Source organism: Dendrobates tinctorius, unplaced genomic scaffold (assembly GCF_039654945.1).
Source record: "Dendrobates tinctorius isolate UK_male_01 unplaced genomic scaffold, ASM3965494v1 ptg000254l, whole genome shotgun sequence".
In the NCBI taxonomy this organism is placed as follows: domain Eukaryota; kingdom Metazoa; phylum Chordata; class Amphibia; order Anura; family Dendrobatidae; genus Dendrobates; species Dendrobates tinctorius.
The window spans coordinates 11,425,001-11,442,568 of NW_027361921.1; the positions used below are offsets into that span (position 1 = coordinate 11,425,001).

General features: G+C 45.4%; 1 protein-coding gene across 1 annotated transcript in view; it reads right to left on the reverse strand.

Annotated features, from left to right (window-relative positions):
* HSPD1 (heat shock protein family D (Hsp60) member 1) overlaps positions 1-17,568 on the reverse strand; it is a 163,676-nt gene that overhangs the window by 15,247 nt on the left and 130,861 nt on the right. The window contains exon 11 of the mRNA XM_073558160.1: positions 13,130-13,308. Within this exon, the coding sequence (XP_073414261.1) occupies positions 13,130-13,308 (179 nt within the window). The remainder of the gene's footprint in view (positions 1-13,129; positions 13,309-17,568) is intronic.

The following is a 17,568-nucleotide window of genomic DNA, read 5'->3' on the forward strand; positions in this document are numbered from 1 at the left end:
GACCAACCACCACACACTCCAACCTGACATACACTACATACTTTCCATACGTGACATGGTGGCCGCTAACAATTGGAGCAAATTTTCCATAAACAGTGGTTTATGACCACATATGAGGTATCGGTGTACTCAGGAGAAATTACCCAATAAATTTTAGGATACATTTTATCCTGTTGCCCATGTGAAAATGAAAAAATTGATGCTTAAAGAAAATTTTTGCGAAAAAACTACTTTTTCATTTTTACGGATCAATTTGTGAAGCACCTGGAGGTTCAAAGTGCTCAATATGCATCTAGATAAGTTCCCAGGGGGGGGGGGGGGGAGGTGGTCTAGTTTCCAGAATGGGGTCACTTGTGGGGGAGCTCCAATGTTTAGGCACACAGGGGCTCTCCATACGCGGCATGGTGTCCACTAACGATTGCAGCAAATTTTCCGCCCAAACAGTGGTTTCCACCCACATATGAGGTTTTAGCGTCTCAGGACAAATTGGACAATAACTTTTGGGGTCCACTTTCTCCTTTTACCCTTGGGAAAATAAAAAAATTATTGCTAAAAGATCATTTTTGTGAATAAAAAGTTAAATGTTAATTTTTTCCTTCCATGTTGCTTCTGCTGCTGTGAAACATCTGAAGGGTTAATAAACTTCTTGAATGTGGTTTTGATCAGCTTGAGGGGTGCAGTTTTTAGAATGGTGTCACTTTTGGGTATTTTCTGCCATATAAACCCCTCAAACTGACTTCAAATGTGATGTGGTCTCTAAAAAAAACAAAAACAAATGGTTTTATAAATTTTGTTGCAAAAATGAGAAATCGCTGGTCAACTTTTAACCCTTATAACTTCCTAACAAAAAAAAACAAACAAAAAAAAAAAAAACAGTTTCCAAAATTGTACTGATGTAAAGTAGAGATGAGGGAAATGTTATTTATTAACTATTTACGCATAATCACAGACATGGATTCTTTACTGTAAGCGCAGTGAGACTATGGAACTCTGCCATATGATGTTGTAATGAGTGATTCACTACTAAAATTTCAGAAGGGACTGGATGCCTTTCTTGAAAAAGTATAGTACAGGGTATATACATTAGTTTCCTCGATATTGCGTTGATCCAGGGAGCTAGTCTGATTGCTCTATGTGGAGTCGGGAAGGAATTTTTTTCCCCAACGTGAAGCTTACTCTTACTCTTTTTTTTTTTGCCTTCTTCTGGATCAACATGTTAGGGCAAGTTAGGATAGGATATGGGTTCAACTAGATGGACTTAAAGTCTTCCTTCAACCTTAACTACCGTATATACTCATGTATAAGCCAAGATTTTCAGCACTTTTTTTGTGCTGAAAATGCCCCCTCGGCTTATACAGGAGTCATTCAGCGGGGTAGGGGGAGCGGCGGCAGGAGCCGGTGGCTGGGAAGTCATACTCACCCCTCCCATGCCTCCCTGAATGTCCCCGGCTTCCTCCTTCCTGCCTTCAGCGGTCACATGGTACTGCTCATTAAGCTCATGAATATGGACGCCCATGGGCGTGGAAGAATATTCATGAGCTTAATGAGTGGTACCATGTGACCGCTGAAGGCAGGAAGAAGCCGTCAGCGCTGGACAACGGAGGATTCAGGGACGCTCAGCTACGGCACAGCAGGGTGAGTATGAAGAAGGACGACGGGGGCTGCACAGAGGATGGGGGCGGACAGGGAGCTGAGCCATACATAGGAGGGGGTGCCGAGCCACGGGTACTGGGAGGGAGAAGAGACACAGAGCAGGACAGGGATGAGGGGACAATGTACACCCGGCTTATATACTCAAGTCATTAAGCTTACCCAGTTTTCCATGGCAAAATTAGGGGCCTCGGCTTATAATTGGGTCGGCTTATACTCGAGTATATACGGTATGTTACTATGTTAACAGCATTCCAATTTTTTTGTAATTTTGTGTCACATAACTCTCGTTTAACAGAATAAAAATTCATAATTTAAAAATTAGATATTATGAATTTTTGCCAAATTTCCAATTTTTTCACAAATAAACGCAAAAATTATCTACCTAAATTTACCACTAACATGAAGCCAAATATGTCACAAAATACGCATTCCTGAGTTATTACCTCATAAAAGGGACACTGGTCAGAATTGCAAAAAATGGCCAGGTCATTAAGGTCAAAATAGGCTGGATTGTGAAGGGGTTAAACCAGAGAATTATGTGACAATAGTTAATAAATAACATTTCCCACATGTCCACTTTACATCAGCACAATTTTGGGATAAAACTTTTTTGGTAGGAATTTATAAGGGTTCAAAGTTTATCAGCAATTTCTCATTTTTCCAGCAAAATTTACAAAACCATTTTTTTTAGTGACCACATCACATTTGAAGTCCCTTTGAGGGGCCTACATGATAGAAAACACCCAAAAGAGACACCATTCCACAAACTGCACCCCTCAAGCTACTCAAAACTACATTCAAGAAGATTATTAACCCTTCAGGTGATTCACAGGAACTAAAGCAACGTGGAAGGAAAAAAATGGACATTTAATTTTTCCAACAAAAATGTTCTTTTAGCCTCAATGTTTTTATTTTCACATGGGCAAGATGATCAAATGGATCCTAAAATTTGTTGGGCAATTTCTCCTGAGTACACCGATACCTCATATGTGGTCATAAACCACTGTTTGGGTGCATGACAAGGCTCGGTAGGGAAGGAGCGCTATTTGACTTTTTGAATGGAAAATTAGCTCCAATCGTTAGCGGACACTATGCCGCGTATGGAGAGCCACTGTGTGCCTAAACATTGGAGCTCCAACACAAAAGTGACCCCATTTTGGAAACTAGACCCCCAAAGAACTTATTTAGATGCATAGTGAGCACTTTGAACCCCCAGGTGCTTCACAGAAATTTATAACGCATAGCCGTGAAAATAAAAAAAAAAAAAATAATTTTCCTCAAATTATTTTTTAGCCCAAAATTTTATATTTTCCAAATGGTAAAAAGAAATTGGACCCCAAAAGTCGTTGTCCAGTTTGTCCTGAGTACGCTGGTATCCCATATGTGGGGGTGGGAACCACTGTTTGGGAACAAGTTGAGGCTCGGAAGGGAAGAAGTGACATTTTGAAATGCAGATTTTGATGGAATGGTCTGCGGTCATCATGTTACGTTTGCAGAGACCCTGATGTGCCTAAACAGTACAAAACCCCCACAAATGACCCCATTTTGGTAACTAGACCCCCAAAGGAACTTATCTAGATGTGTGGTGAGCTTTTTGAACCCCCAAAGTGCTTCACAGAAGTTTATAATGCAGAGCTGTGAAAAATAACTTTTTTCCTCAAAAATGATTTTTTAGCCTGCAATTTTTTTTATTTTCCCCAGGGTAACAGGAGAAATTTGACCCCCAAAGTTGTGCAATTTGTCTTGAGTATGCTGATACCCCATATGTGGGGGGGAACCACTGTTTGGGCGCACGGCAGAGCTCAGAAGCACAGTGACTTTTTGAACGCAAAATTGGCTGGAATCAATGGTAGCACCATGTCGCGCTTGGAGACCCCCTGATGTGCCTAAACAGTGGAAACCCCCCCAATACAACCCTAACACATCCCTATTCCCAACCTCGACACGCCCCTAACCCTATTCCCAACCATAACCCTAAACAAACTGGCTGGAATCACGTTTTCGTGGTGGCGAGTCTGTCGCTGGAGGAGGAAGATTGAGAGGAATAGAGAAAAGTGGGTTCCTCTCCCTCGCTATCAGCTTCAGAGGCAATAATGGCACATGCCTCCTCAGCCGAGTACACCCTTTGTGAGTGGGATGAGCGTGCGTGCGTGTGTGTAAAAAAAAAAAATAAAGCTAAACTTTATTATAGTGTGCTTGGTGAAACTTTCTACTGCAGGATTGGAATGTCAGGCACAGGGGTTGAGGAGATGCAGGAGCCGGCAGCAAGGGGGTGGGGGGTGGTGGGCACCGGGGCAGAGGGATGGAATCAGACAGCGGAGGGCAGCACAGAGGGGAGCATAACGGATGGCAGCGAGCTGATCAGCGGCGGCAGGGCGCAGGGACCTCGCTCATCAGCTTCCACGGACGGCATGAGGCTGAAGAGCGAGGGCAGCCATACTTCACTCCGCATCTGATTGGAGGTATAGCGTCGCATGGACGCTCCAATAAGATCTGGGGGAGGTGACACAGTGGTCACCTAGCACCAGCCAATGGCTGAAGATACTGGAGCATCGGCCATGGCTGGATTGTAACATTTCACCAAGTTTCATTGGTGAAATATTACGATCGCTCCGATTGGCTGTTGAAAGTGAATTAAGGGGGCTTTACACATAGCGATATCGCTAGCAATATCGCTAAAGTGCCACCGATTTTGTGATGCAGCAGCGATATCGCTACATGTGATACTTGCCTCCGACCGGCTCCCCCGCTGGCTATCGCTGATCGCGCGAGAACATCCTGGGCAGTTTCTCGCCGGCGGCTTCCTGCTGGCGCTGACGAGCGACGCGGGCAAAGGACGTCATCATCACCGCGTCAGACAGGTAACGACTGCTCTTGCGTCGCTGCTGAGATCTGCCTGTTTGGCAGCTCAATAGCGACCATTTAGCGATGCACCAGCGATCCTGACCGGGTCATATCGTGGTCAGGATCGCTGGTGCATCCCTTAATGTAACGGGGCATTTAGTCAGTCAGAGCGATCGCAGTCATGGGGAGGCAAAGTCACACCCCCTGGGGTCAAGTACAGGCCCCCAAGTATCCGCAGGTCAGGTGACATTTCAGTGACCCCGGTCACCCGACCCGCAGGAAGGCGATCCCGCCATGATGCCTATGTGGTGTCACAGGTCGCAAAGGCAGCATTTTTCGTGACGCACAGGTTGGGAAGGCAGCATTTTTCATGACTCCTACGTGGCATCACAGGTTGGGAAAGGCAGCATTTTTCATGACTCCTACGTGGCGTCACAGGTCGGGAAGGGGTTAATGTTTAAAAAAATTGCGCTACTGTCAAAGTAGATGAGGGAAATGTTAACTATTCTGCGTAATATACCTGTGTTTGAAGGGCATAAGAATTAAAAGTTTAAAAATTGTATAATTTACAAATTTGTCTCTAAATTTCCAATGTTGTCATAAATTTTTTTTAACCAGTTATGAAGTACACCGTCACGAAAAAATATCAGAATCAGTGGGATCTGTTGAAGTGTCCCAGAGTTGACTCAAAGTGACACTGGTCAGATGTAACAAAAAAAAAAAAAAAAAAAAAAAAAAAAAAAAAAAAAAAAGGAAAAAGAAAAAAACTTTTTATACAGTCATGAGTAGTGTTAAGCATTCCGATACCGCAAATATCGGGTATAGGCCGATATTCGCGGTATTGGAATTCCGATACCGAGTTCCGATACTTTTTGCATATCGAATACCGGAATCGGAAGTGCCCATAATGCTATGAGCCAGTTTGATTTGATTCAGCCAATGAGGAATCCTCAGAAGTGTGGGCACATCCTGTTAGGCATGTTAACTAATGGCATGGCTGTGATTGGCTGCTAAATGGTGCCGCCGCCATTTAGGGTTCACTCTGTTGTGAATTCAGTTAGGGACAGGCTGCTGTTCAAGACTCTGAGGGAGAGTTAGAGATAGCGATTTGCTATATACTATTGTGCTTTAACCAGGCTACATTATCAATCACTGTAGCTTTTTTTTGCCTTGCAGCGCTGCTCACAGCTGTCTGCAAGGTCTGTGTGAGTGCAGCTCACGCTGTAGTGTGTCCTGCAGCCACCTCTGGTTGTAGGCCGCTCAGCGTGCGTCACTGCCTCCTACATATTTATTTTTGTTTTATTGCTGCTCATTCTCCTATTAGTGTGCATCCATCCGTACCCATCTACATTGGTTGCAAACACTATAGGAGTAGACAGCGGAGCCTTTCTGCAGCCTTTCAGTGCTAGTGCCCAGTTCTCTGCACTGGTCACGGCTGTCTGTGAGGTCTCTGTGTGTGAGTGCAGCTCACGTTGTAGTATGTTCTGCAGCACCTCTGGTTGTAGTCCGCTCAGCGTGTGTTACTGCCTCATACATAGTCCTTTTTTGTTTTATTGCAGCTCATTTTTCCTGATTTTCTTCTCCTATTAGTGTGCTTCCATCCGTATCCATCTACATTGGTTGGTTGCAAACACTATATAGGAGTAGATAGAGGAGCCTTTTTGCTGGCTTGTGCCCTGCAGCCGCAGCCAGATTACTATCCTATTTTTTGGAGCCTCACCTATTGCATTGTAGGTTACCTTCCTGCATTGTAATAGCTCCAACAAGTTTGTCATACTATCGCTTTCACATCTTTTGTCACATCCTTTTTGTTGTTTTGAAAGAAAAAAAACACGTAAATAAAGTTCACCAAACACTCCACTTTACAGTTGTGTAGGCCACATTAGCTCATATTAAAGTGTAGTCCACACACTTTATAAAATTAGTGTTTCTTATACCTGTTAGCAGCTGTTCAGGAATAAGCACACTAAGCCCCCCCTTTGTACTTTTCTGCCTATCTTTATCAGTCTACCAAGATGAAGAAGGCAGGGAATAAGGCACGTGGTCGTGGAGTTTCAGCAGGGAGAGGACGTGGGGATTCTGTGCCTGCTGCGGGCACCAGTGACTCAGCATCCCCCCAGTTTTACCAGGCAACAGTCCTTTATGCGTTGCTTTGTAGGACCTCGCCGTACCCCACTGCTGCGGGACGAACAAATCGAAGCCGTTGTCGGATGGATGGCAGCTAACACATCGACTTCAATTACTTCCACATCCTCTGAAGAGCACTGAAGAGCAACTGTCTCTTCACCTGCCAAATTGCCCAGGCAGTCAGAGAGCCCTGGACAGGAGCCATCTCTACTTCTGCTATCTGAATCTCTTGGCTTGGAAACCAGGGGCCAGCCAAACAGCATTCTAGAATGTGAAGAAGAGGAAGTATGCAGTGATGCGCAACTGCTTTGTCCCTCTGAATCTGAAGAGGCAGGTGGGCCAGTGCCTATGGTCAGCACACCTCCGTTCGCATCAGATGATGAGACTCAGGTGCCACTTTCTGGTGCGTACTGTGCTGGCGAGACAACCCAGGAGAAGCAGGAGTTTGAAGAGGGGAGTGTAGATGATGAGGTCTTTGACCCATCATGGCGTGAGGAACAGGAAGGTGGTGGGAGCAGCTCTGAGGAAGAGATTCCCCAAAAGGCCAAAACAGGAGGGAGAGGGAGGGGGCAGACTTGGTTGCCTGTAGCCTCCACAACGGCAACTGTTCGGAGCATGCCTCTTCCAAAACTCAAAACGGGCGCTCCCAGGACTTGCAGTGCCTGGTCCTTTTTTGACACCGTTGCAGATGACATTTGCTTTGTCAAATGCAAGCTGTGTAATCAGAAAGTCAAAAGAGGGAAAAGTGTCAGCAACCTCAATACCACAAATATGTGGAAACATGTGCGGACCAAGCACGTGGTGGAGTTGCAAAGACACACTGAAGACGTAGGCCAACCTACAGCACCACCTACCACCTCTTCAGCTCGTGTTGTAGCCTCTTCCGCCAGCTCACACCGGTGGTTCGGCTTCCTCACAGGATCGCCATGGAAGAACCTCTGGCACGGTTGTCCAGAGACCCAGTGACATTCCACTCACAGCACCACTTTCCCTGTCATGCTTACACTCCAAGGCCACTCTACAGCAATCGGTAGCACAGGCATGGGAGAAAAGGCGGCCATACTCGGCAAATCATCCCCGAGCACAGGTTCTGAATGCTGGCATTGCAAAACTACTGGCCCTTGAAATGCTCTCATTCAGGCTGGTGGAGACTGACACCTTCCGTAACAATGGCATTGGCAGTCCCACAATACACCGTGCCCAGCCGCTTTATTTCAGCAGGCAACCTGTCCCTGCCCTGCAAAAGCATGTGGAGGGAAACATTAAACATGTGCTACTAAACGCCGTCAGTAGCAAGGTCCACCTGACCACCGATGCGTGGACCAGTAACCATGGACAGGGACGATACCTTTCCCTCACTGCCCATTGGGTCAATGTTGTGGAGCCGGGTACAGATCTTGAGAGTGGCGCTGTACGTGTTCTGCCAACTCCAAGGATTGCAGGAATCCAGTCTGTACACATTGACTCCTCCTCATACACCAGTTCCTCTGAATCAGCGCTGCAGGAGCCTGTTACGACCGATATCAGCACAGCTGTGGCCAAACGTCAACAGGCCATACTGAAATTAATTTCTTTGGGGAATCGAAGCCACACAGCGCAGGAGTTCTGGAATGCCATCAAGCAGGACAGCGACGTGTGGTTTGTGCCAGCGAATCTCCAGCCAGGCTTGGTAGTGCGTGACTACTCTGGGCCTAGGCAACCTCACTCACATCCCATGTCTGGCACATGTGCTCAACTTGGTCGTGCAGAGCTTTCTGAGGGACTATCTGGATCTTGATGCACTGCTGCACAAGGTCCGCATAGTGTGTGCTCACTTGCAGCGTTCCAGCATGGCAAGATCGCTCATTGCAGCTCTGCAGCGCCGATTCCGCCTTCCGGAACATCGCATCATATGTGACCTACCCACCAGGTGGAATTCAACGTTACATATGTTGGGAGTGGTTGTGTAGGCAGTAGTAATGGAGTACCAGCTGCATCAGGCGCAAACAAGTCGCACTGTGCGCCGGTCACACTTCAGCACCACTGAGTGGGCCTCTATGAAGGACATCTGCCACGTTTTGCGTGCCTTCGATAATTCCACGCGGATGGCGAGTGCAGATGATGCACTAGTCAGCATGACTGTCCCCCTCATCTGCCTGCTCCAAAAAAACACTGCAAGCACTAAGGGAGGAGGTTTTGGAAGAGGTGGAGGATGAGGAGTCACAAATGCCATCGGCTTCTGGACAGTCTGTGCAACGTGGTTGCTCACAAAGGCCTAGGCAGGGGACACTGTGAGGAGGATGAGGAGGAGTCAATGGAGGAAGACTTCTCTCCAGAGGAGGGAGGTAAACAATGCTCTAGTAGTCAGTATGTAGAGCGAGGGTGGGGTGATGCAGAGCAGGCAGAGATGACGCCTCAAGCAGGGGACAGCGTTTCTTGGGCAGTTGGGAGTCTGCAGCACATGCTGCAGTGCCTGAGAAACGACCGCCGCATCGCCCACATTCTCAACACGGCTGATTATTGGGTGTACACCCTCCTAGATCCTCGCTACCGGGACAACTTACAAAGCCTCATAACACTGTTGAACCGGGAGCGTAAAATGCGGGAGTACCAAGACACACTGGTGCATTCCATCATGTTCTCCATTCCACCCGAGAGCAGTGCTGCTAGTGCTTTACAAAGCAGCTCTGTGCATCGAGGCAGTGGAGGGAAGCTCTGCACAAAGAGGGAGCGCCTCAGCACAAGGCAAGGCCAGTATGGCCCAAATGTGGCAAAGTTTTGTGTACCCGCCACAAATGTCTACACCATCACAGACGGCTCCAGTCAGCAGGAGGCAACGTTTCCGTCAGATGGTGACAGACTACATGTCTTGCCCTGTCAGTGTACTCCCAGACGGCTCTTCCCCCTTCAAGTTTTGGGTTTCTAAGCTGGATACATGGCCAGAGCTTAGCCAGTATGCACTGGAGGTGCTGGCTTGCCCTGCTGCTAGTGTATTATTGGAACGCGTCTTTAGTGCCGCAGGTGGTGTACTAACAGACCGTCACACGTGACTATCCTCCGATAACGTTGACCGGCTTACTTTTTTGAAAATGAACAAGGCCTGGATCTCGCTAGAATTTGCCAGTCCTCTTCCAGAATAAATAATTGGTTGGCAACAGTATCCAGGTCTCCTGTTGTGCTCATATTTCTACCACCTGAACTGTAATCCCTGGGCTCCAACACCGCCAGTTGTTGCTCAGAAGTGCCATCTGCAGAGAGAAAAACACTAGCTCCTGTGTTAGTCGGGTTCAGTAACGCCAGCTGCTCCCCTGCTGTGTGTCCGGCAATGTCTACTGCTGCCTCCGCATTCACACTACTACTGATTTCAAACTTGCTCCAATTAGGCCTCTGGCTCCACTCTGTCTCTAGTATTTACCCTGGCCTCCAATACGGCTAGTTGCTGCTCAGAAGTGCCATCTGCACAATCAACACTTGTTCCTGTGTTACTGGGGTTCAGTAACGTCAGCTGATCCCCTGATGTGTCTCCGGCAACGTCTCCTGCTCTGTCCACATTCCCACTAGTGGACAGAGCAGGAGACCTTGCCGGAGACACATCAGGGGATCAGCTGAAGTTACTGAACCCCAGTAACACAGGAACAAGTGTTGATTGTGCAGACGGCACTTCTGAGCAGCAACTGGCCGTGTTGGAGGCCAGGGTAAATACTAGAGACAGAGTGGAGCCAGAGGCCTAATTGGAGCACGTTTAAAATCAGTAGTTGTCTACAACTGATATTAAACTTGATGAAATTAGGCCTCAGCCTACACCCTGATTGACCCTGGGCTCCAACAGCGCCAGTTGCTGCTCAGAAGTGCCGTCTGCACAGTCAACATATGCTCCAGTGTTATTGGGGTTCAGAAATGTCATCTGATCCCCAGCTGTGTGTCCGGCAATTCCTCCAGCTATGGCCACACTGACAACTACAGATTTTAAACTTGCTCCAATTAGGCCTCTGTCTCCACTCTGTTTGTAGTATTTTCCCTGGGTTCCAGCACCGCCAGCTGTTTCCCGGCATTGTCTTTGGCACAGGTACTCCCGCCTGCCCAGCCCGGTTCCAGCACGCCTGCTGTTTCCGGATAGTGTCAATGTCACTTTGCCACCAATACGTTGTCCTGTCGTGTTGCGGTCGGGTTAGCCGAGTCTATGGGCTTCCTATGTGGGCTGCGGGATCTGGCAACAAAGGCTGGTTCCGTAGTGCCAATAGGACAAGCTCCCCCTGTAGGACTGTGGGTTTCGGTAACTGCAACCGGCTCGCGGCCTTGCAACTTTGTTTTTCATGGGTACCTTCTGCTACCCATCCGGGTTCCAGCACCGTCAGCTGGTCCTCGATAGTTCCATTAGCTCTTGCAGCTTCTGATACCCATCCGGATTCCAGCACTGTCAGCTGGTTCTCGGCAGTGCCTTTGGCTTAGGTGCCTCCTTCTCGGTATCAGAGTTCCAGAAACGTCTGCTGTTCCTTGGTAGTGCTTTCTAGCACAGGTACCTCCTGCTTAGTAACCAGGTTCCAGCACCGGCAGCTGGTCCTCTATAGTGCCATTGGCTCTTGTTCCTTCTGCTGCCCCTCCGGGTTCCAGCACCGTCAGCTGGTCCTCTGTAGTGCCATTGGCTCTTGTTCCTTCTGCTACCCATCCGGGTTCCAGTACAGTCAGCTGGTTCTCGGCAGTTCCTCAGCCTTCTTGTACCTTCTGCTACATTTCCAAGTTCAAGCTTTTGGAAATGGTTTTTGGTTATCACTCTGGATCTCCCTGACGACGACCCTGAAGACGACGACCCTGAAAACGACGACCCTGAAAACGATGACCCTGAAAACGACGACCCGGAAGAGCACCCCGAAGACGACCATAAAGATTACCCTGAAGAAGAGGACCAAGAGGACAAAGAACATGAAGACAACCACCAAGATACAGAATAATGAGACAGAAGACCAAGAAGCAGAAGACCAAGAAGCAGAAGAACAATAAGCATAAGACTAAAAATCAGAGCAAAAGATATTATCTAAATTATAAGCAGAAGACGACTAAGCAGTGTATGGGGGTGAGTCCGTTCCTCCTCGTGGTGCCGCTGGAAAATGCCTGCTGCTGCAGGCCAAACTGAACGCGGACAAATCCTGTTGTAAATCTTTTGTGACAGGCAGAACGGAAGGTGTAATCTTCAAACTTTTATAGATAACTACAGGAATGACTGTCACAAATAAGAATATGATGAAGAATAGGAAGATGAAGAAGTAGAATATGAAGAATAGTTGAATAAGAATATGAAGAATGTAAAAAAAAAAGAATAAATCGGAAGAAGGTGAAGAAGATGATGAATAAGGTGAAGTTGATGAAAAAGATGCTGCTGAGGATCATGAAGGAGAAAGTGTGGGAGAAGTAAAAAAAGAAGGTGAAGAGCATGGAAGTAGTGAAACATACATATCTGACAAAATATAAAAAAGGTTAACAGTCAATATCTTTGTAACTTCGAACGTCTTTAAAAAAAAATAAAAAAAAAATTATTCCTGCTATTCCATTTGATTGGGCTAAACCTCTATGCCTTTAATGTCTCCTCCACATCCCCCAATACATTCTACATTATTATTAGTTTTTCTTCACGTAGAATTAATCTACAAGGAAAGAAAGGTTTTTCTAATTCCGATATTTCTGTCCCATTGACTTGCATTGGTTTCCGGTATCGGAATCGGCGATATCCGATACTTTTTGGGTATCGGTCCGATATTTCACGATATCGGATGGCATCGCTCAACACTAGTCATGAGTGCATTACATGCATTTTTTTACCTATCGATTTTCAGCACCTAATGCAATTCTGCACACAATCTGCACATAAAACTTAGCGTACCCACAAAAGAAACTGACATGTTGCAGGACTTAAACACACTTCAATGCACCACAGGTCAGTTTATGCTGGACAGTGGGCATGAGATTTCTGTAACTCATTAACTTTACAGGAACTGCAAGAAGAGGTTTTTTTGTGACAATACGCAGCATCACAAACTCACCAAAACAACTCGTGGAAACTTGAAACCTTATAGTCCCTAATCAGACCTGCAAAACTGAGTTAACAGGACAAATTTATAAAGACTTTAGTTTCAAATGGAGTAAAATGCTCAGACCACCTTTGTGCTGAATACATGAAATTCATGTTTTTGATGTCAAATAAATCTGACGGCATGCCCTGCCCCTTTCAGAAAAGTGACAAGTGCAGCGCAAAATTGGAAAAAAAATGCCAATTTTTAAACAAATGGGGCATGAGCCAGAAGTAGGGCACATGGCCTATGACAAATAATTTCATTTTTTTTTTAGATCCTCTAGTTTGATTACAACTGCATATATATACAGAACATAAGATATACTTGAAAATAGCAATATGCCCTTTAAAAGGCATTAAAAACAAATAGTCAAATAGTGGGAAAACTAGAGCTTTGAAAAGTTATACGTTTTCTATATAAATTCACATGCATCAAAATATATCATGTATTTATCAAATTACCTTTGTGGGGTCAATGATTCCTTTTTCTACCATATTAACATATTCCCCAAGCATAGCATCATATCCAATGTCAGTCGGGCTCTGCAGGATTTTTTCAACCACTAACGATCCTTCTACACCTGCATTCTTTGCAATTGTCATGGCAGGAATTTTCAGAGTTCTTCTAACTATTTCAATACCTAAAATGAAAGAAAGTGTTTTCTGTAAATCACCACCAACAGTCCTTAGAAGTAATCAGTCACCAGGTCTGTCCTACCTTATACATATGAGGCATGATGTAGGGGCAGAGAGCCCGATTCCAGCAATGTATAACTTACTGGGCTGCATAGTGCAGTGTTCGTAAAAAAAAAAAAAGTCTGCTGCAGACCTTCCAGCTCACTGAATGCTGAGCCCTGTATAACTTGGCTCACATAACTAACAGCTTTCTGTATATTGTGAATAGGTAGGAAACTGACAATCAGTAAAGGGGGCAGGGTTGTATGGAGCTCATGAATATGGAGGACTACATGGCAGCGGGTTTACTAGAACTCGTGATAAAATCAGTTTCATCAGGGTAGATCATGAAAACTAAACTAAACAGCCCAGTGACAGCTGAAATGAGGGTCTTTGTGAGGATCACAGATTATATTGCAAAACCTGGTGACCGATTCCCTTTAAATGAAAAAGGACCACGAAAAATAATAAAATGTTTTATCCACATTGTAAGGCTGCTTTCAAACTAATAGAAAAAGATAAAAGGGGAAGGGAAAGGATGTGAATAAAAATTAACTTTAATTTCTTAAATGTTTTTTAGTTATTGAAAAACAAATTCACATACATTCTAGTGAGGACGTATATTGAGTCAGTCAATTGTGTGACTATCATATTCACTGCTGTGATTCACTAAGGTCCCAAAGTAAAACTTGACTGAAGAGATATATAGTTTACAATAGGATCCCTAACCATAGTCCCTCAAATTACACAGGTCTGCAACTAAAACGCAGTTTGATTATTTTCATATAATTTTCATGTATCTTAGCGTTTTGATAATGAAAAAGAAATCTTAAACGTCAGGATTTATCACAAACCTGTAGGTTCTTCTGCAAACTACTGTGTGAATCATCAGCAGGCGGCTTATTTTCTTTACCCATTAACATGAATGAGAACTGCATGACTGGCTGTTGGCAGTCGGGTGGTTAGTGACATAATGAAAGGTCCTTACGCTATCAAGAAACTTGCATTGGAATTTCATTAATCAACCGCGCTTCCCCAAATTAGTGTTATGGCGTTGCGGAAGTGCATTAATTCACCTGTTTGTTTAGTTTGTGGTAGAGTTGAGGGACTTTGGTCGGATCGGGTTTCGTGAAGCCCGAATGAAACAAAATTTGTTTCGGATGAAACTGGTCTGACTAGGGCAAAAAAAGTTGGGAGTTTCGTCCGAAACCCGACCCCAATGCAAGTCAATGGGAAATAAAAGTCGGCATTGATTGGATGAATGTCATCCGCTCAATGCCAACTTTTATTTGTATGACTTTTTGAATGGAAAATTATCTCCAATCGTTAGCGGACACCAGTGTCGTGTTTGGAGAGCCCCTGTGTGCCTAAATTTTAGAGCTCCACCACAAATGACCCCATTTTGGAAACTAGACCCCCCAAGGAACTTATCTAGATGTGTGGTGAGCACTTTGAACCCCCAAGTGCTTCACAGAAGTTTATAACGCAGAGCCGTGAAAATAAATCTTTTTCCCACAAAAATAATTTTTTCAGCCCCCATTTTTTTTATTTTCCCAAGGGTAACAGGAGAAACTAGACCCCCAAAGTTGTTGTGCAATTTTTCCTGAGTACACTGATACCCCATATGTTGAGGTAAACCACTGTTTTGGGCACAAGTTGTGGCTCGGAATAGAGGGAGCACGGTTTGACTTTTTGAACGCAAAATTGGCTTGAATCAATGGTGGCGCCATGTTGCGTTTAGAGACCCCCTGATGTGCCTAAAGAGTGGAAATCCCCCAACCCTAACCCTGCACCCACCATTTTAGAAAATGGCGGCACTCATGAAGAAACCGGGAGGGACACAAGGACATAGGGGGTATCGAAAGGCAGGGGGAGCAAATACTGACGGCGGCAGATGGCCGCCGTCAGTCGGTGGTGGTGGGGGTCAGATCGAGGTCTCCAGCCATGACTGATGATATTGCAGCATCGGCCATGGCTGGATTGCATTATTTCACCAAATTTCATTGGTGAAATATTACAATCGCTCTGATTGACTGTTAAAAGTGAAACAGCTAATCCGAGCGATTGTAGCCACGGGGGGCTAAGCCACCTCCCCTGGGGTCAAGTACAAAGTGTCCTGTATCTGCGGGTCGGGTGACCTTTCAGTGACCCCAGTCACCCGACCCGCTGGAACGCGATCAATTCATGATGCCACATAGGCGTCATAAGTTGGATTGACACCGACTTTCATGACGCCTACGTGGCGTCAAAGGTCGGGAAGGGGGTTAAAGAGATGGATGAATGAATGTATGTGTGTATGTATGTATGTATCACCAACCAATCACGAAGCATCTTTCATTTCACTAGAGCTGTTCAAAAGAAGGTGAGCTGTGATTGGTTGCTATGAGAAAGTTTTCCTTGCAACCAATCACTAAGCATCTCATTTCACCAGAGCTGGTTAAAAGAAGCTGAGCTGTGATTGGTTGCTATGAGCATGTTTTCCCTGGGAACATAAGCTCCCAGCCAATGTCTGCCCCCCAAATAGGAGCAGAGAGTACATGACAAATGAATCCCCCCTCTCGTGCCCATATACCCAGCACACATCCTCCATCCTATAGGCACATCTTCCCTCTTAAAAGGGATCATTGGTATGGAAGTCAGAGCAAATCCATCCAGCGCTTTGGTTTTGACCCCAGGTCTCTTAAAGGGATCCCTGGTATGGAAGTTAGGACCGCTCCATTCAGCGCCCTGGTTCTGACTCCAGGGTCTCTTAAAGGGATAATTGGTATGGAAGTTAGGGCAAATCCACTCTGTGCTTTAATTCTAACCCCAGGGTTCTATTAAAGGGATCACTGGTATGCAAGTCAGGGCAAATCCACTCAGCACCCTGGTTCTGACCCCAGGCTGATGGGATGATGTGGGATATTAGGGGTAGTAGTCCAGTGGCTCTGGCTGATGTGGGATATTAGGGGTAGTTATCCAGTGGCTCTGGCTGATGGGATGATGTGGGATATTAGGGGTAGTAGTCCAGTGGCTTTGGCTGATGTGGGACATTAGGGGTAGTAGTCCGGTGGCTCTGGCTGACGGGATGATGTGGAATATTAGGGGTAGTAGTCCGGTGGTTCTGGCTGATGGGGCGTAGTGGGCGGGGCTCTACACTCAGCTTTGTATACATAGATGTAATCATTATAATTTGTTGTAACTAACCGTAGTTAGTTACTATGCCTGAGTAGCGCCGGGCTCTTCAGCTGGTGTATGTATATACACACAGTATGTATGTATAATATATATATATATATATATATATATATATATATATATATATATATACATACATACACATACACACATATATATATTCTACTCTGTATGCCCCTCACAAGATCATTAATACGTTAAAAAGAAGCGGGCCCAATAACGACCCCTGTGGTACCCCACTGCTAACCGCAACCCAGTCTGAGTGTGCTCCATTACTAACCACCCTTTGATTCCTATCCCTGAGCCAGCTTTTAACCCACTTACATATTTTCCCTATCCCCATTGTTCTCATTTTATGTATCAACCTTTTGTGTGTCACCGTATCGAAAGCTTTTAAAAAGCCATATACACCACGTCCACGGACTTTCTTTGGTCCAGTCCGGAACTTATCTCTTCATAGAAGCTTATCAGATTAGTTTGACTGGAACGATCCCTTGTAAACCCATGTTGATATTGAGCCATGCATGAGGTTATGCTTCTTCAGGTACTCCAGTATAGCATCTCTTAGAAAGCCCTCCAGGATTTTACCCATAGTAGAGGTTAAGCTTAATGGCCTATAATTTCCAAGTTCAGTCTCTTTTTTTTTTTTGAATATGTGGCACCATATTTGCTATACGCCAGTCCTGTGGTACGGACCCTGTTATTACGGAACATTTAACCCCTTTCTGACATCCGACGTAATATTCCATCCATGTGACCTGGACCTGATTGACCAAGGATGAAATATTACGTCATTTCTTTAAGGCGACAAAATTGCGGTGATCGCATTAAAATTCCGGCGCCATCTTACAGCCAATCACAGCATTTAATAAGAATAATAATCATAATATTTATATAGAGCCAACATATTCCGCAGCGCTTTACAGTTTAACAGTTTCAAAACACAAGTCATAAGTAACAACATTAACAATACAATAATTGGGGGGCGCGGCTATGAAGCGGCGGCGAAAGGACGCACTTAGAGAGCTCCTGGCATCCTGAAGATATCC